The sequence below is a fragment of the Muscardinus avellanarius genome (assembly GCF_963383645.1).
Source record: "Muscardinus avellanarius genome assembly, chromosome: 14".
Lineage (NCBI taxonomy): Eukaryota > Metazoa > Chordata > Mammalia > Rodentia > Gliridae > Muscardinus > Muscardinus avellanarius.
In genome coordinates, this window is record NC_137800.1 from 22,366,143 (window position 1) to 22,386,413 (window position 20,271).

General features: G+C 44.8%; 1 protein-coding gene across 1 annotated transcript in view; it reads right to left on the reverse strand.

Annotated features, from left to right (window-relative positions):
* Window positions 1-20,271, reverse strand: part of NEK1 (NIMA related kinase 1) — a gene marked incomplete at both ends in the record, with an annotated part of 144,046 nt that overhangs the window by 102,312 nt on the left and 21,463 nt on the right. The window contains 5 exons of the mRNA XM_080710226.1: window positions 610-684; window positions 842-889; window positions 979-1,038; window positions 1,269-1,328; window positions 14,556-14,707. Coding sequence (XP_080566352.1) covers window positions 610-684; window positions 842-889; window positions 979-1,038; window positions 1,269-1,328; window positions 14,556-14,707 — 395 coding nt within the window. The remainder of the gene's footprint in view (window positions 1-609; window positions 685-841; window positions 890-978; window positions 1,039-1,268; window positions 1,329-14,555; window positions 14,708-20,271) is intronic.

Below are 20,271 nucleotides of genomic sequence, written 5' to 3' on the forward strand. Positions count from 1 at the left end.
GCCCAAGGTTATACAGTCTGGATCTACCATAGGGGATATCTGAATTGATGAATCCAGGTAAATGGTTATACAGGTAATTGGTTATCTAGGTAAATGAATGGAGGTAGAGATGAGGGTGAAGAAAAGAGGGGGTGCTATCAAGTAAAAAGAAATGTAAGCACAAAGAGGCTTGGAGGCTACATTCATTGAAGGAAACTGCATAAACTCAGCATAGTAAAATATACAGTATATGACAGAGAAGGGATGGAGATGACTTTGAACGCTGTCAAAGGTCAGATTTAAAAAGGTCTTCTGGAACTTCTAATTGTACGTGAAAAATGATGACAAAATATGCCATGCAAGATTTTGCATTTGAGTTGTATTCAACATTTCTCTGCCAGGAATAGTGTGTTACAGTATGCATATAAAACTTTCAATGAAATGTTAACAGTTACATATTAATAAAACTTACCTATGAAATATAGAAAAACTAAGCACTGAAGAATTCTAGGTAAAAATTAACTGTGCACACACAGAAAAGCAACCAGTAATACACATTTTAAAGAGTAAGGTGAAACTGGAGAAAAACAACATAACAGTAGCATACCCATATTGGTTGCAAATGCCTACCTTTACTTCACCATATCCACCAGCACTTAGCACATTTTTCCATCCTTGTTCCCTGGCCCTATTTATTCTCTCCAACTTTGGGGATGAAACAAACAAACAAAACAACATTTCAAGTATTTAATAAAAAAACATGAAATACATTCATCCATAAAATGGAAATTAGTGTACTTCTTTTAAAAATGGGGGAAGGAAGAGGAAAAAATGACTGGAAAAAATGGGATTATTTTCTTACCCTTTCCTTTTCTTGTCTTTTCATTTGTTCAGCCTTCATTAAACTAATCTGTAACAATTTTAAGATATATTTCTTAGAACTCAAAATTCTTAACATCTACAACTTGGCAAAGAAAGAAAAATAAGAACAAAAACTACCTGGTCCTTTTGTTTCTTTTCTTTTTCAGTAAATTCCAACCTTGCCTTTCTTGCTCCTTTCTTAAATAAAAAAGAATATTTTTATTGATAGTAATTTCTACTCTCTATTTTTATCAGGAAAGCTAGTGCAACAATGGGTAAGGCAGGCCCAGGGACGTTTTTAAAAAAATGTTATAGTTGTTTGAAAGAAATAAGGAGGAAAGGTTTGTAGGCTTTGTATTGTAAGGTTTTGTTTCCTTTTTAATATATTTTTACAAAGCTTTAAAATAAGCAGACAGATGTCTTTATACCTCAAACATTTTCCTCCTTTCTTCTCCAGGATGGACTTTCTTCACTGGAGCCTGATGGGCCTGGACAAAGAGCAAAACTATAAATTAGATAAAGACTTCACGGCACTCACGGGAACATTTCAAATTAATGGAAATTTAAAATAAAGAGGGAAAGCCAATACTGTCAAAACTCTTTTTATTTTTTTTTTTTTTTTTTTTTTTTTAATTAATTTATTTTTTAAATTGGTGCATTGTAGTCATATATCAATCACATTGGAGTACAAGACTTGAGAGGATATACAAGCACACATCATCCAATTAGCCCTCCTCCAGCCACCGTCCCATTCCCTCCCCCTCCCTCCATCCCACACTTCTTTGGTGATTTACTTTGATATATTTGTTTATGTACCTCCTGCATTTTAAAGAGGCTCCGTCCTCCAGTATTACATACCCTCTGATTGATCACATTAGTTGCTTCACTATAGGGCCCTTTCTATAGCTCAACCTCTTCCTGTTGCCCTTTTCCTCCTAGTTATTGCTGATTAAGAGAAGCGTCTGATTTATATTTTCTGCGATATTTCTCTGTGCATGCTGCGTTGCAAGTACCAATCCCACTCTTGATGGTCCCAGTAGTGGCCTGGCTACTCAGTGGACTGATCCAGACCTCGCTGGCTCACGCAGCGGCCTTGCCTCATGGGAGGACCCAGTTCTGGTCTCGCTGGCCCCTGAACCGGTCAAACCCCTAAGCTGGCTTTGGTCCCAACCTTGGAGGCCGCAGGAGTGAACTTGCCTCACGCCAGGCTCCGATGCTGGCCATTGGCCCCTGCACCGGTCTAACCCCTTGGCAGGATTCCAATCCCGGCCTCGGAGGCCCCAACACTGGTAATGCCTCACGGCAGGCTCCGATGCCGGCCTCACTGGCCCCAGCACCGGCCTAACCCCTTGACAGGCTCTTAAACTGGCCTCAGAGGCCCCAGTACCGGCCTTGCCTCATGGCAGGCTCCGATGCCGGCCTCGCTGGCCCCAGCAGCGGCCTAACCCCTCGGCAGGCTCCGATCCCAGCCTCGGAGGCCCCAGCACTGGTCATGCCTCATGGCAGGCTCCGATGCCGGCCTCGTTGGCCCCAGCACCGGCCTAACCCCTCGGCAAGCTCTTATCCTGGCCTCGGAGGCCCCAGTACTGGCCTTGCCTCAAGGCAGGCTCCGATGCCGGCCTCGCTGGCCCCAGCAGCGGCCTAACCCCTCGGCAGGCTCCGATCCCGGCCTCGGAGGCCCCAGCACTGGTCATGCCTCAAGGAAGGCTCCGATGCCGGCCTCACTGGCCCCAGCACCGGCCTAACCCCTTGGCAGGCTCTTATCCTGGCCTCGGAGGCCCCAGTACTGGCCTTGCCTCACGGCAGGCTCCGATGCCGGCCTCGCTGGCCCCAGCACCGGCCTAACCCCTCGGCAGGCTCTTGTCCTGGCCTCGGAGGCCCCAGTACCGGCCTTGCCTCAAGGCAGGCTCCGATGCCGGCCTCGCTGGCCCCAGCAGCGGCCTAACCCCTCGGCAGGCTCCGATGCCGGCCTCGCTGGCCCCAGCACCGACCTAACCCCTCGGCAGGCTCTTATCCTGGCCTCGAGGCCCCAGTACCGGCCTTGCCTCAAGGCAGGCTCCGATGCCGGCCTCGCTGGCCCCAGCACCGGCCTAACCCCTTGGCAGGCTCTTATCCTGGCCTCGGAGGCCCCAGTACTGGCCTTGCCTCACGGCAGGCTCCGATGCCGGCCTCGCTGGCCCCAGCACCGGCCTAACCCCTCGGCATGCTCCGATCCCGGCCTCGGAGGCCCCAGCACTGGTCATGCCTCACGGCAGGCTCCGATGCCGGCCTCGTTGGCCCCAGCACCGGCCTAACCCCTCGGCAAGCTCTTATCCTGGCCTCGGAGGCCCCAGTACTGGCCTTGCCTCACGGCAGGCTCCGATGCCGGCCTCGCTGGCCCCAGCACCGGCCTAACCCCTCGGCAGGCTCCGATCCCGGCCTCGGAGGCCCCAGCACTGGTCATGCCTCAAGGCAGGCGCCGATGCCGGCCTCGCTGGCCCCAGCACCGGCCTAACCCCTTGGCAGGCTCTTATCCTGGCCTCGGAGGCCCCAGTACTGGCCTTGCCTCACGGCAGGCTCCGATGCCGGCCTCGCTGGGCCCAGCACCGGCCTAACCCCTCGGCATGCTCTGATCCTGGCCTCGGAGGCCCCAGCACTGGTCATGCCTCACGGCAGGCTCCGCTGCCGGCCTCGTTGGCCCCAGCACCGGCCTAACCCCTCGGCAAGCTCTTATCCTGGCCTCGGAGGCCCCAGTACCGACCTTGCCTCACGGCAGGCTCCGATGCCGGCCTCGCTGGCCCCAGCACCGGCCTAACCCCTCAGCAGGCTCTTATCCTGGCCTAGAGGCCCCAGTACCGGCCTTGCCTCAAGGCAGGCTCCGATGCCGGCCTCACTGGCCCCAGCACTGGCCTATACCCTCAGCAGTCTCTTATCCAGGCCTCGGAGGCCCCAGTACTGGCCTTGCCTCACGGCAGGCTTCGATGCCGGCCTCGCTGGCCCCAGCAGCGGCCTAACCCCTCGGCAGGCTCCGATCCCAGCCTCGGATGCCCCAGCACTGGTCATGCCTCAAGGCAGGCTCCGATGCCGGCCTCGCTGGCCCCAGCACCGGCCTAGCCCCTTGGCAGGCTCTTATCCTGGCCTCGGAGGCCCCAGTACCGGCCTTGCCTCACGGCAGGCTCCGATGCCGGCCTCGCTGGCCCCAGCACCGGCCTAACCCCTCGGCGTGCTCCGATCCCGGCCTCGGAGGCCCCAGCACTGGTCATGCCTCACGGCAGGCTCCGCTGCCGGCCTCGTTGGCCCCAGCACCGGCCTAACCCCTCGGCAAGCTCTTATCCTGGCCTCGGAGGCCCCAGTACCGGCCTTGCCTCACGGCAGGCTCCGATGCCGGCCTCGCTGGCCCCAGCACCGGCCTAACCCCTCAGCAGGCTCTTATCCTGGCCTAGAGGCCCCAGTACCGGCCTTGCCTCAAGGCAGGCTCCGATGCCGGCCTCACTGGCCCCAGCACTGGCCTAACCCCTCGGCAGGCTCTTATCCAGGCCTCGGAGGCCCCAGTACCGGCCTTGCCTCACGGCAGGCTCCGATGCCGGCCTCGCTGGCCCCAGCAGCGGCCTAACCCCTCGGCAGGCTCCGATCCCAGCCTCGGAGGCCCCAGCACTGGTCATGCCTCAAGGCAGGCTCCGATGCCGGCCTCGCTGGCCCCAGCACCGGCCTAGCCCCTTGGCAGGCTCTTATCCTGGCCTCGGAGGCCCCAGTACCGGCCTTGCCTCACGGCAGGCTCCGATGCCGGCCTCGCTGGCCCCAGCACCGGCCTAACCCCTCGGCAGGCTCCGATCCCTGCCTCGGAGGCCCCAGCACTGGTCATGCCTCACGGCAGGCTCTGCTGCCGGCCTCGTTGGCCCCAGCACCGGCCTAACCCCTCGGCAAGCTCTTATCCTGGCCTCGGAGGCCCCAGTACCGGCCGTGCCTCACGGCAGGCTCCGATGCCGGCCTCGCTGGCCCCAGCACCGGCCTAACCCCTCGGCAGGCTCTTATCCTGGCCTCGAGGCCCCAGTACCGGCCTTGCCTCAAGGCAGGCTCCGATGCCGGCCTCGCTGGCCCCAGCACCGGCCTAACCCCTCAGCAGGCTCTTATCCTGGCCTCTGAGGCCCCAGTACCGGCCTTGCCTCACGGCAGGCTCCGATGCCGGCCTCACTGGCCCCAGCAGCGGCCTAACCCCTCGGCAGGCTCCGATCCCGGCCTCAGAGGCCCCAGTACCGGCCTTGCCTCAAGGCAGGCTCCGATGCCGGCCTCGCTGGCCCCAGCAGCGGCCTAACCCCTCGGCAGGCTCCGATCCCGGCCTCGGAGGCCCCAGCACTGGTCATGCCTCAAGGCAGGCTCCGATGCCGGCCTCGCTGGCCCCAGCACCGGCCTAACCCCTCAGCAGGCTCTTATCCTGGCCTCGGAGGCCCCAGCACCGGCCTAACCCCTCGGCAGGCTCTTATCCTGGCCTCGGAGGCCCAAGTACCGGCCTTGCCTCATGGCAGGCTCTGATGCCAACCTCGCTGGCCCCAGCACCGGCCTAACCCCTCAGCAGGCTCCGGTCCCATCCTCGGGGGCCCCAACACTGGCCTTGCCTCACGGCAGGCTCCGATGCCGGCCTCGCTGACCCCAGCATCGGCCTAACCCCTCAGCATGTTCCGGACCCGACCTCGGAGGCCCTAGCACAAGCCTTGCATCATGGCAGGCTCCAATGCCGGCCTCGCTGGCCCCAGCATCGGTCTAACCCCTCTGCAGGTTACAATCCCGCCACGGAGGCCTCAGTAGTGGCCCTGCCTCACAGCAAGCTCCGATGTCGGCCACTGGCCCCGGCGCCCGCCTAACCCCTCAGCAGGTTCCGATCACTGTCTCTGTGGTTAGTATTTCAAAGGTTCCAGTTGTAATGTATCAGATCTCTGCCTCCCCCGAATATTGGCCACTGGCATTGCCACTGCCTCCACCGTTTCAAATCCTTCCCAGGCTCTTTTTCCACTCTGAATGTTGTCCAGTGTTCCTAAGCATGCGTGATGGTAGCATTCGACATTTGGTGTAATTTCTCCAAAAAAATAAAGTTGGTAAGATCCGGTTTCTGCTTCTCCTGAATACAAGTCTCTACCACCATTGCGAAGAACTCTTTCAACACCGCATTTCTCCTTGGTCTCCGCTAAACTCTCTCCTTATATGTGATGTCTGAGATTCTTAACAATATAGAGAAATAGCAGTCCTCTTTCACGGCGAATTTTTCCATAAGTTCCAGTGCATTTAGATAAGTTTTGTCTGCATCTCCAGTGTCCTGGCATCCATAACGGCTTTCTTACCACCTCTCCGATATTTTTCTTTATCTTTTTCTGTTCTGGGCCCGGTTTCTCCAGGGGTCTGGCGTGCTACTCGCAGTTCGGCCGGGACCCAGAGTCCCGCGATCCGGGCCCCAGCTGGCGTGCCCTGTGCTAGACCCCCGCCCAGAACCCAGCGTCTTACTGGGCCTTGTTTCTCCAGGGGTCTGGCGTGCTACTCGCAGTTCGGCCTGGGGCCCAGAGTCCCGCGACCCGGGCCCCATCTGGCGTGCCCAGCCCGCGACCCCTGCCCAGAACCCAGCGTCTTACTGGGTCTGGTTTCTCCAGGGGTCTGGCGTGCTACGCGCAGTTCGGCAGGGGCCCAGAGTCCCGCGACCCGGGCCCCATCTGGCGTGCCCAGCCCGCGACCCCCGCCCAGAACCCAGCGTCTTACTGGGTCCGGTTTCTCCAGGGGTCTGGCGTGCTATGCGTAGTTCGGCAGGGGCCCAGAGTCCCGCGACCCGGGCCCCATTAGGCGTGCCCCGCCCGCGACCCCCGCCCAGAACCCAGCGTCTTACTGGGCCTGGTTTCTCCAGGGGTCTGGCGTGCTACGCGCAGTTCGGCCCGGGGCCCAGGGTCCCGCGACCCAGGCCCCGGCTTTTGTGCGCCGCGCGCGACCCCTGCCCAGAACCCAGCGTCTTACTGGGCCTGGTTTCTCCAGGGATCTGGCGTGCTACGCGCAGTTCGGCAGGGGCCCAGAGTCCCGCGACCCGGGCCCCATTAGGCGTGCCCAGCCCGCGACCCCAGCCCAGAACCCAGCGTCTTACTTGGCCTGGTTTCTCCAGGGGTCTGGCGTGCTATGCGCAGTTCGGTCTGGGGCCCAGAGTCCCGCGACCCGGGCCCCATCTGGCGTGCCCAGCCCGCGACCCCTGCCCAGAACCCAGCGTCTTACTGGGTCTGGTTTCTCCAGGGGTCTGGCGTGCTCCAAAACTCTTTTTAAAAAAATACTATCTTTAAAAAGAAAGAAATACCACAGTGTTTGTCTTTGGAATACCTTCTGCTAAACAAAAAAGAAACACCAGATTCAAAGAAACTGTGTCACCAACTAAATAGTTTTGTTCTCAGGTATGAATATTACTTTTAAGTTTTTGAGCATTGTGATAAAAGATTATTTTAAAAGCCAAGTAAGAAAGAAATAATTCTTTAAAAAAATTAGACATACAATATATGTTCACTTCATAAAATTCAAACAAGAATAAAAATTTATAGCCCATATCATTCCCCACTTGGGAGGTAGTAACCATTATTGATAGTGTTATGAGTAGCCTTCCAGGCATTTTTCATGCACTTACATACATATGTACCTATATACATGCTTTGGAATTTAGTTTCTTTAGAACTTTAAATATGTAGTAACAATGTATTATTATATAGAAAAATTTTAATAACATTGTGCCTTTTTAGTTCTACTTCCTGGTGAGCAAATTAACATTGACAACATTTTACTTACTTAGGGCTATAATTAATTTAACCATTCCTCTAAGAGACAGACATTGGGCTAGCTCTGATTTTTTCCCCACTCCATATTTTATTGATTTTTTTTTTTTTTTTTTGGCAGTACTGTGGATGGAACCCAGGGGCACTGTTCCTCCGAGCTACACCCCAGCCCTTTTTCTTTTTCTTTATTTTGAAACAGGGTCTCACTGAGTTGTAAAGGGCATTATTTAGAAGCTGAGGCTGTCCTCGATCAGCGATCCTCCTGTCTCAGCCTCTCAAATGCTGGGTTCACTACACCCGCCTTCCCACTCCATATTTTATAAGAAACTTTCTTATACATATATTTTTGTGTCATATGCAAGTCTTTTAAAAGAACAATTTAAAAATTGAAATATAGGGTAAAACATAATTTAAGTGTTGAGAAAAACAGTTCTCCCAACATGTACCCTTAAAAACTCATTTCTTCACATCCTCACAAATACTGAGTATTATCAATCTGTCTTGAATTTCTGCTCCTTGGAAAGGCTAGGAATTTCCCAGTATATTAGGTATGTACAGTTTCTTCTTTTATATGCTAATTATTCACCTAATTTGGGGGTTGTTCAATTTTAAAAGTTTAATATATATTACAGAAAACAAGCCTGCCTATTATAGATGTTTTAAAATATTTTCCCACTGTTTTAATTCCTGCTATGCTTTACTTCTTTATAGATGTTAATAATTTAAATATAGTTAAATCCACCAATCCTTTACGGTATTTGCCTATACTGTTTTGTTAAGATATATGTATCTCTTCAATATTATTTCCTTTTTATATTTACATTTTTATCTGCCACTCACATTACTTACTTTTTACATTTACATTTTATTTGAAATATATTTTTGATCAAGCAATAAGTTAGGGATCTAATTTTTTTTCCTTCAGAAAGTCTAAATATCTCATAAAGATGTCTCTTTGTCCATTAGTTTGAAACGCCTCATCACATAGCACACACACACACACACACACACACACACACACACACCCCCCAGAATACAGCCAACAACACTCAAAAGCCTTCTAGGTGCCCTTTCAAACCTCCTATCTTTCCTGCTGAGTTAACCACCACTGTGATTTTTCTTTTGGGGTTGGGGGTACTAGGGATTGAATCCAGGGGTATTCAACCTCAGAGCTACAGCCTCATTTTTTTAGTTTAAATAAGGGTCTTGCTAAGTTGCTAAGGACGTCAGTAAGTTGCTGACGCTAGTTTTGTACTTGTGATTCTCCTGTCCGAGCCTCCAAAGTATTAGGATTACAGTCATGGCTCACTGAAAATTTTGTGATTACCAAAATATTTTTAAAAATGCATCTATACTCACGCTTGGGAGGCTGAGACAGGAGGGCTGATGTAGAAAGCCTCTGGGTTCCACCCCCAGTACCACCAAAAAAAAAAAAAAAAAAAAAATTATTCCCTAGATAATACAGTATAACAATTTAACAACAATTTATAGCGGTATTTGCTACTATTTTAAAATACATGTATGGGCCAGGTTTGGTGGCACAGGCCTGTAATCCCAGTACTTAGGAGGCTCAGATAGAAAGATTGCAGGTTTGGGACTAGCCTAAGCAACTTAGCAAGACTCTTAGCAACACAGAGAGACCCTGTTTCAAACAAAATATTTAAAAAATGACCAGGTAAGAAGTTCATAGGTAGAATGAATTCAATCCTCAGCACCAAAAAAAAAAAAGTATGAAATTTTAATTTTTTATGACTTACATAAACTTGGTAACAATGTGTTATTAGATGGAAACATTTTTAATAGCACTGTGCCTTATTAATAAGTTGCACACTGTAGCAAGAGAATTAACAACAGCAATATTATACTTAGGGCTATAATGTTTAAGACACCTAAATACTCAAAGTAAGTTACATGAAGGCAAACAAAACATATTCATCCTTTTGATCACCTACATTTATCTTACATATACAATATTCAAATCTTTGTGAAATAAAAATGCCATACTGTTCCTCTGATATCACATGGATTATTTCAGAACACTATTTCTATGTTGAAAAGAAAATATAATAACGTAAAACATCTAAACTAAGAAAACCGTTTTCTTTTTTTAAAATTAGAATCTACATACGGAAACATGTTCATAGAGCTCCCTCTGGTGGCTTAATAACCATTCTTGTTTTATTTTTATTTTTTGGGGGGGCTATAAAAGCCCTTTTATAAAGCCATTTTTAAACAAAACAAAAAAAAGATACAGAAAAAGAATTAATTTGCTCCATACATCCCCAAAAGAGAAAAAATAAAGGGGACAATGCCAACATGCTCAACAATAAGGAGTTCTTTTTCTTATTTTTTTTTTTTAATACAAAATACAAGCAAAGGATACACATACTTAAAACAAAGCTCAGGAGCAGACACGCAGTCCTGGAAACCCTTCAGTAAAAGCAGAGCAGGAGTTTTTTTCTTTGTCTATGCAGATACATACAGAGACTGGGATATGTAAATATTAAGTATCACAAAAGCCCATCACACGAGTCTACCAATGCATGTTGCATCTATAAGTCACGAACATGGTCAACAAAATCATGTTCACTTCAACCCCATTTCATTTAAATTAAAGAAAAAAACCTTTAAATAAAGTGGTTACATTCATACTTTAACTTCCTTAGTACCATGCTGCAGATTTCAGCACTGTTAAGGTATTGCAAGAATGCCCAGCCCTCTGGGTGTCTTGTTTTAAACAAATCCTTTAAAAACACTATTATAGAAACTAGAGTAAAGTCTATGACATGCAAAAATTTTGATTAAATGCTGAATAATAGTAAAAACATATTTACTTACATCTGTATGATTAAAACATGATAAGCAACATCATTTAGTGGTGGTGGGTTTCCTTCTAAATTTCTTATTCTCAAACTTGAAATGTAAAAACTCAAATAAGCCATTGTATATTTAAATCCAAAAGATGCTTTATAATGCTGGGGGGAAAAGGCCTTTTAAAAAAACAAAGCAGGGCCGGGCGTGGTGGCAGGTGCTTGTAATCCCCAAACTTGGGAGGCAGAGACAGGAGGATCACGCAGGTTCGAAGCCAGCCTCAGCTACTTAGTGAGACCCTGTTTCCAAATAAAAATGTAAAAATAGGTCTGGGAGTGTAGCCCAGAGGTAGAAGGGCTTCCAGGAACCCCAGTACCACACACACACACACAAAAAAAAGGCAGGTTAAAAATCAAGGAAAAAATCAAATTAAATACTTTAGAAATCTGGAGTTTATTTTTTAATTTCTTTCATTAGGATACCTGAAAAATTTTCACACATTTATTATGTTTTTTTTCTATATATTTCCCTCAATTTTTGTTTTTTCATTATGGTAAAATATAAAAAAAAATTATCATTTTAACCTTTTTAAAAATGTACAGTTCTGTGGCATTAAGTACATTCACATTGTTGTGCAGAGAAATTTAGTTTTAAGTGTTTCAAAATAAGCTATACAATATCTTAAATAATAAATATTATTTAGTTCTCAATGGTCTGGCTTAGAAAATGCATGCCGATCTAACTAAAAACATTTTAGAGAAATGTCCTTATCTGAAACCAAAACATTTATAACTACCATCTGATTCATTTGTGTATCACTCAAAATTTGATAGAAGGTATCTATTATTCAGAATATTAGTAAAAGAAATCTAAAAATTCTACAGCATAATGTTACTGAATAAATATTAACTGAAAATGAGGAAAACATTAGGGAAGCCAACATATTATTCGATTCTATCATATGTACAAAAACTGATATACACTTAGCCACAGCCCTGCCCCAAGGTGAGGAACCTTCTGTCATATCATTACTTCAGTTCACCAAGGGTTCCGCTCTCTCCATTCTCTCAGATCAGTAACATGGCCAAGAGATAAGACAACTCCATTTCTATAAGTCCATTAAAGTGTACACTCCTTATAGATCTAATGACATAAAGTAAGTATACCTGTTCTCCCCTCCTCCTCTCAACAATGGTAGGACAGAGATTATGCATGTGTCTATTCCAAATGTTAAATGGATTATATTTGTGAACACCATTTAAAATAAACATCTCCAAAATTATCTACAAAATAAATTTATTTTGAATTAATATTTTGGTAAACTCCATTTAGAGAATTTTTTTTTAAATCCAGGACATAATTTTTTAGAAGGAGATTTACAGGAACATAACCAATGTAACTGATTTTGTGTTTTGTTTTTTGCTGGTAACCACTATTTATTTATTTATTTATTTAAATTTATTGGTACATTATAATCATACGTCATTATGAGGTACAAGATGGCAGAGGCATACATGCACACATCACTCATTTAGCCCTTCCCCAGTTCCCACTCCATTCTCTCCTTTCCCTCTCCCTCCTTCTTCTGTTTGGCTTAGTGACTGATTTGATATGTTCGTGAATATATATTATGACCATCAGAGTTTCCCTCTTCTCCTTCCCATCTCCTTCAATCTAAATGATTTCATATCAATGTTACACAATATAATCACTGATAATCACAAACAAAAATTTACAGAAAGTATATATTGACTACACACACACAACACACACACACACACATCTTGACTATATATAGTTAAGAAGACAGAACATGACAGAACATAAAATATAGGTTATAGAAGCCGGGTGTGTGGTGCACGCTTGTAATCCCAGCATTTGGGAGGCTGAAATGGGAGGATCACGGTTCGTGGACAGCCTCAGCTACTTGGTGAGGCCTTTCGCAACTTAGTGAAACCCTGTTTCAAAATAAAGAATAAAAATAGGGCAGGGGGTGTGGCTCGGAGGTCAAATGCCCCTGGCTTCCATCCCCAGACCCCCCCCACAAAAATATATAGCTTATAGAGGTATATGAAAAATACTTGTCACATATATCTGAATCAAAATTAGAAGGGCCTACTGGGGATTAAACCCAGGGGTACTCTACCCCTGAGGTACACTCCCAGCCCTTTTTATTTTTATTTTGAAATAGGGCCTCACTAAGTTGCTGAGGCTGGGCTTAAACCTTTGATCATCCTGTCACTGCCTCCTAAACACTGGGATCATGGGTGTACACCAGCACGCTCAGCCACAAAATGGTTGTTTTTTTAAAAACGGAATTTCACTAGGATTTTTTTTTTTTTTTTTGCTACTCTTTGTGAAGAATTACCACTTAGGCGTAACTGAAGTCTGAGTTACCACTCCTTCATTCTTTCACATATTCAGTGAATATTTATCAAGTGCTTACAAACTGCCAGGCAATAGTGGCCAGAAACAATTTGCTAATCAACAACATTAACTAAAATCTTCACCCTCATGAGGCTTAAATACTACAATGGACAACAATGGCAATAAATAAATAAATAAACTAAATATAAATTAAATAGTGACAATGGCAATAACACCACAAAATAGATACAGCCAGTGTGCCATTTAGGTTGCCCTTCTTCTTTGTCCTGCTTGTGCTACTGGAGCTGGGCATGGTAAACATGTCTTCTGTGCTTGCTGACATGACAGTGTGGGAGGGACACTGCAGAAAAAAGAGCTTCTCCTGGCTCGGTGCTTCCTTTCTCCATCTTTCTACAGCACATGGGACACACGGCGGCACTCACTCCTACAGGCAGCTTCCAGGAGAGTTCTGCCTATTCATGCCGCCTTCCCCAGAGTTCTGCTGATGCCCCAGCCGTGAGCACGCCAGCCCGCTTCAAGCTCAGTAGCGCAAGGTAGTCTCCCCACATCCAGACGGCTCCCCAGGCGGCTTCCCTGGACATCATACTGGCACTCCAGGCAGTTTCCCAGGGAGTTTCATCAGTTTCAGGGTAGAGAGCTTTCTGTTTGTATCCCCCGACTGTGGCATCTCGGTAAATTCTACTATCCTGTGGGCTAAGCCATACCCTACTTATTAAGGTCTCAATCTTATTAGGATGGGGTTGGGAAAGCTTCAAAAATGTGTTGGTTCTTTAGGTATTCTCAGTCTCAGCACTACAGGTAGTAGCTGCTTCCTAAATCTGCCATCCCTATATTATATTCTTTAGAGTGCTCTTTACTCCTTTGAAGGTTAATTCCCTAAAAAATACTTAATATTTACATTAAAATTTCCCTGTTCCTTGCTGGATATGGTGGCACATGCCTATAATCCCAGTATTTGGGAGGCTGAGAAAGGAGGATTGCAGGTTCGAGGACAGCCTCAGCAATTTAGTGAGTCGCTCATCAACTTAGCAAGATCCTGTTTCCAAACTTAAAAAAAAATCCCTGTTCAAATTATTATATAGTTTATAGTAATTATCGTAAGTATTTTATGATAGATTCTAACCAAAGTGATCATCTCAAATATAAAGTTTATCTTTCAGAAGTATATATACACGTATCTGTCTAAGCATGTACATTGGCATATATGTATGTGTGTATATGTACTCCAAAACAAAGCAGGTCCCATATGCCAAAGCACACAAATACTGACATGAAGAAATGTCAAATTTCCTACAAAACACTGTGTGTTCTTCTGCCATGTCACTTAAGTGCTACAGGCCTTAATTTTTTTCATCTGAAATAGGATAGACTATTCACATTGCTTCCAGCTCTATGATTTTGATTATTTGTAAATTATCATATACAAAATTACCCTAGATTTTTAACAAGTATATCAGATTTTTACTTCTTTCATGCATGAAACCAAATGGTTCTACTTAAGTTTGTTCAAAAGTGTTCATTCATAGAATCACTTTATTTTTATTGCACCAATTATTTATTTAATATATCAACTTAATATCTATGTGACTTCCGTAAGTCTCCTTAGTTGTAGAAGACTGGTGAAGTACAAAACAGCAATGTTCCTTGGTAACTGAATAAAAACAATGCAATGAATGTAAGATAATTCAATTGACTGCAATAAAATAGGGTCACACTGAATTTGTTACTAATCAACAATTTATAACATCATACCTGTTTATGTTTTTGGAGTGGCTTCTTTTCAAATAATTTTTTATCTCCATATTTCTTACATGCTAAAGGGACTCCATATTTCGCCGCAGGTTTTGTGATTTTCTGAGCAGGCACAACAGAAGCCAAGCTTTGTCCTGAAGGTGGTCTTTTAGCTATAAAAAAGCCACAAAGAATTTCTTCAGCATGTCCTTATATTAAATCATTAACTTACATTTATTTTGTGTGTGTGTAGTGCTGGAGATTGAACCCAGGGGCATTCTACCTCTGAGCTATACCCTCAGTTTGATTTTTTTTTTTTTTTTTTTTTTTTTTTTTTTTTGGTGGTACTGGGGTTCCTGGAAGCCCTTCTACCTCCGGGCTACACTCCCAGACCTATTTTATATTTTTGAAACAGGGTCTCTTAAGCCAGTGCGGCCGGCTTCAAACCAGCGTGATCCTCCTGTCTCCGTCTCCCAAGTGTGGGGATTACAAGCGTGCACCACCAAGCCTGGCCTCAGTCTGATTTTTTATTCTTTATTTTGAAACAGGGTCTCATTAAGTTGCAGAGAGCTTCACTAAGTAGCTGAGGCTAGCCGTGAACCCAGATCTTCCTATCTCAGCCTCCCAAATACTAGGATTACAAGAGTGTGCCAACACGCCTGGCTACTTCCAAATTTTTTAAGATAGCACTTTTTCACTTTCTCCGTCATTGACAGTATTTGAAACTTGCCATCAAATATTCATTCCCAAGCATATATCAAATGCCACAGACCTAAACTCCTCTAAGCTGTTGAACTTCTCATATAAAAACTCTCTGCCAGGTGCAGTGGTGTATGCTTGTAACCTCAGTACTCAGAAGGCTGAGACAGGAGGATTGCAGATTTGAGATTATCCTCAGCAATTTAGCAAGACCCTCAGTAACTTAGTGAGACCCTATTTCAAATTAAAAAGGGCTAGGGTGGCAGGGCATGGTGGCGCACACCTGTAATGCCCGTGCTTGGGAGGCGGAGACAGGAGGATCGTGCAGGTTTGAAGCCAGCCTTGATGGCTTAAGAGACCCTGTTTCCAAATAAAAATATAAAGGTTAAGGTCTTGGGAGTGTAGCCCAGAGAAGGGTTCCATCCCCAGCACCCCTCCCCCGCCCACACACAAAGGGCTAGGGTGTAACTCAGAGGTAGAATGCCTTAGGTTCAATTCCCATTACCCACCCTCCAAAAAAAGAACCTCTCTGAATTTGAATATATTTAAAAAACATTGAATTGTAGACTCTAAATAGGTAAGTTGTATGGATGTGGAGTATATATAAAGCTGTGTGTGTGTGTGTGTGTTACGTGGGATTGAACCCAGGGGCATTCTACCTCCGAGCTGCACCCCAAGCCCTCTTTTTTATTCTTTATTTTGAAACAAGGTCTCACTAAGTTGCAGAGGGCCTAACCAGCTGCTCAGGCTGGATGAAAACCTGCGATTCTCTGTCTCAGCCTCCCAAGTACTGGGAATACAAGCACGGGCCACCAAGCCCAGATTCGATAAAGCTATTAAAATAAAATTTAAACAAACTTGTGCTTTAGAAATTAATGCCAGATACAGTGGTACATACTTGTATTTACAGAAACTAGGGAGGCTGAGGCAGGAGGATCACAAGTTTGAGAATAGCCTGGGAAACTTAGTGAGACTTTGTCTCAAGATTTAAAAAAAAATTTAAAAAGGATTGAGGATGTAGTTTAGTGGTAAAGTAACTCTGGGTTGAATCCTTAGTACCTCAAAAAAGAAATTGCCTTCAAAATCAAAACATAATATTCAAGAGCAACTGTTAAACATAATTCTATCACTACTGAGCAACTGTTTTTCCCTTCCTATGTCGTCTAAATAGTGTCTTTATTTTCTTTTTTTTTAAAATTTTTATTGGTGCAATGTATTCAAACATCATAATGGTATAAAGAAAATACTTTTGTAGACATACATGCATGCATCGCCCAGTTAGCCCCCACCCGATCCCCACCCCATTCCCTCCCCATCCCTCCTTCCCATGCTTGGCTTAGTGGTTGACATCTAGTTTTATAGCAATTTATCCAATATTAACGATGATAATCTCACAAAACAGTTTCATTTGTCTGATACCAAGCTTTTGATGACTAAAAGATAACAGTTCAATATTTCTTTTTGCTTTCCTTCTTACCAGAGAATATTTTTTTCTTTTCTTTTTTTTAGGTGAAGCTATCATACATTTATTTTTCAGAAAAAATCTATCCTGATATGGAATATGGACTCTAAATATCCAAAACTATCTTGAAGAAGAACAAAGCTAGGAGAGGTATATTTTCTGATTTCAAACCATATAAAGCTAAAATAATTGAAACAGTGTAGTACTGTTCTAAAGGCAGATATATAAACCATTGGAGTTAAATAAAAGCTTAGAGATAAATTCTTCCATATACTGTCAAGTTATTTTTGACAAGGTTTCCATGAACATTTGGTGGAGAAAATAATCTTTTAACTAAATATTGTTGAAAAATAATAATTACATGAAAAAGAATAAAATTGGACCCTTACCTAACACATATACAAATATTAAAATAGATAAAAGACCTAAATATAAATCTTAATACTATAAACTTTTAGAAGAAAATCTGGGTCATAAAACCTCACAATACTGAAATTGGCAGTGATTTCTTGGATATGATTTCAATGGCACAGGCAACAGAAGAGTATACAAACTCCCTAAAAAATAAAAAAATATTGTATATCCATACACAATGTAAACAGAGTTAAAAGTTACTGATAGAATGGGATAAAATATTTCCAAATGCTATATCTGAAGGTATATTAATATTCCAACTAGAAATCCTAAAAATTAGCAACAATAAAAGCAAACAATACAATTTAGAGATAGGTAAAAGACTAACATAAATAATGAATCTCCACAGATAACCAATCTTAGTTGTCTGTTGGATGGAAAATCTTATTTCTCTGGTTCTGGTGTGTGTTACCTATTTCTTCTTTGTAGTTAATCTCTTTGAGTATTTTCTCTAGCGCTGGTTTTGAAGACATAAATTCCTTCAGTTTCTGTTTATCGTGGAAGCTTCTTATTTCACCATCTAATTTGATAGAAAGTTTTGCTGGGTAGGAAATTTTTGGCTGGAAGGTGTTTTCTTTCAGAGTGTGGAATATGTTACTCCAAGCCCTTCTGGCTCTCATGACTTGGTTTGGGAAGTCTGGAGTGATTCTAATTGGTTTGCCTCTGAATGTCACTTGGCCCTTTGTTTTTGTTGCCTTTAAGATTCTCTGCTTGGCTTCCACATTGGTCATTTTGACAATTATGTGGCGTGGGGATCCTCTTCTCTGATCCTCTCTAACGGGGGTTCTATAAGTTTCCTGGATCTGTGTATCAACCTCTTGCTCTGTTTGGAAAATTTTCTGCTATTATTTCCTTGAAAAGATTGTTAATCCCTTTAATTAAAAGAAGGTTTCACCTTCTTTTTTCTCCTCTATTCCAATTATTCTTAGGTTAGCTCTCTTAAAATGGGCCCATATTTCTTCAATGTCAGATTCCTGCTGTCAGATTTTTTTTTCTAAATTAGAAACTATGCGTTCATTTTTTGAATGATCATCTTCTAAGAGCGAGATTCTATTCTCCATGTGGTCTAATGGGTTGCTTGTACTTTGAATTGAGGCCTTTATTTCATTAATTGCATCCTTTATCTCTCTTTGGCTCTCTCTGAATTCTTTTCAAAACACCTCTATTATTTCTACAGTTATTTTCCTGATTTGATCTTCTAGAAATCTCTGAATTTCTGTTTTATCGGGTTCTGATGTTGTGGGGTTGTGGGCATTCATTGCTCCAGTATTATTTCTCTTTCCCATGATTTCAGAAGTTTGTGCCTTCTCTGGGTTCTTCCCTAGGTCACTATGACTTCACTTAAGGTGCTGTGGATCTCGAGTCTGTGGTATCTCAGTCCCCACTACTCCTTTACTGGGTTGTATCGCAGAGTCTCAGACCCAGGGAGTCAATCGAGGCTGCTTTAGACCATGGGGGGTGCCAAGTTGGGCGTTCTCCTATGGTGTAATATCTCTGCCACCACCACTCCCCCACTGGGTCAAGTCCCTGGGAGTACAGTACTGGGATTTCTCCTCTAGGGGCCGCAATTTGACTCACTGTTGAGTGCGCAGATGGAGCTGTCGTGGACTTGGTGAATTTGCTGCTGCTGCCCTCAGTAGCAATATGGCGCCGCTGTCACGCCCTCGGCCGTGAGGCTGGCGTATTTCTTTTCTGTTTTTGAACTCCACTCTGAGTCCCTGCAGGGTGTGCTGAGCCCAGCCCCTGGGAGCTTTATGTGCTCTCTGCGCCGAGAAATCTGCCGAATCCCGTCTGGCTGTTCTGCAGCGGCTCACCTCGGCTCGCTGTCCGCCGCTCCTCTCGAGAGCTTGGTAGGCTGTTGAGTTAGTTGGTCTGGTGCTGTCCGGTGAACTCGCCGTTGCCACCAGCAGTAAGGCGCTGCTGCCACGTTCTTGGGCGTGAGGCCGGCGTATCTCCTCTCTGGTTTCTGAGCTCTGTTATGAGTTACCTTCCTCTCTGGAGCCTGGTGCTGCAAGGCAAAATGGCGCCCGCCGCTTCATGCCACGGCTCTGGCTGCAGCACTGCGGTCTGGTTTCTGGTGTCTCGTTTTTCCAGCCCTCTTTTTCTCTGTCCCTTAAAATTATATTTTTTGTTTCTCTGCTGATGGTGTTTTCTGGCTATGAAAGGCACTGATTTTGTGGTAATAGAGATTGTTTTTTAGCAGGGCTCGTAAGCCCCGTTTTGCTCCATCGCCATCTTCCCGGAAGTACCTAAATAGTGTCTTTACCTATGGGCCTACTGAAGAACAAGCACCTTACAACATTCATTTGGTAAGGGCACCACAAAATAGGAATCTTTATATATTGCTGATAGAAAAACAAATTCCAAGCCAGGCATGGTGGTGCACACCTATAGTCCCAGTATTTGGAAGGCTGAGACTGGGGGATTACAGGTTTGTGAGACTCATTAACCTAGCAAGACCTAACTTAAAAAAAAAAAAAAAAAGAAATAGGACTGGGGGTGTAGCTTGGAGGTAAAATGCCCTTGAGTTCAACCAGCAAAACACACACACACACACACACACACACACACACACACACACACACACAGTGTGGTGGTGCGTGCTTGTAATCCCAGCATTCTGTAGGCTCAGACCATAACATGACCTTGAAGTACTTATGAATATGTCATCACAGAAAACAATACATCAAATATAACAGTGTGCTGGGTATGCTGGTACATACTTATAATTCTAGTATTTGAGAAGCTCAGATGGCACGGCAGCCATTGTTGAGACCAGCCTCAATAATTTAGTGAAATGTTCAGCAACTCTAATTTTTTTTTGTTTTGAAATAAATGGGAGGATTGTAGGTTTGAGGATAGTCTCAGCAACTTAGTAAGACCCTGTTTCAAAATAAAAAATAAAAAAAGGTCAGGGGGGTATATGTTGGAGGCAGAATGTCTCTTGAGTTCAATCCTCAGTTCCAAAGAAAAATGACAACAAAATAAAAAAATAACTAAAGGGGTTGGGAGTGTAGCTCAGATGTAGAATATCCCTGAGTCCAATCCCCAGTACCAATCCTGTGTGTGTGTGTGTGTGTGTGTGTGTGTGTGTGTGTGTGTGTGTGTAAAACAGTAAGTGTTAAAATTAGGGCACTTTTTCTCTTTTAAAATTTTTATGAT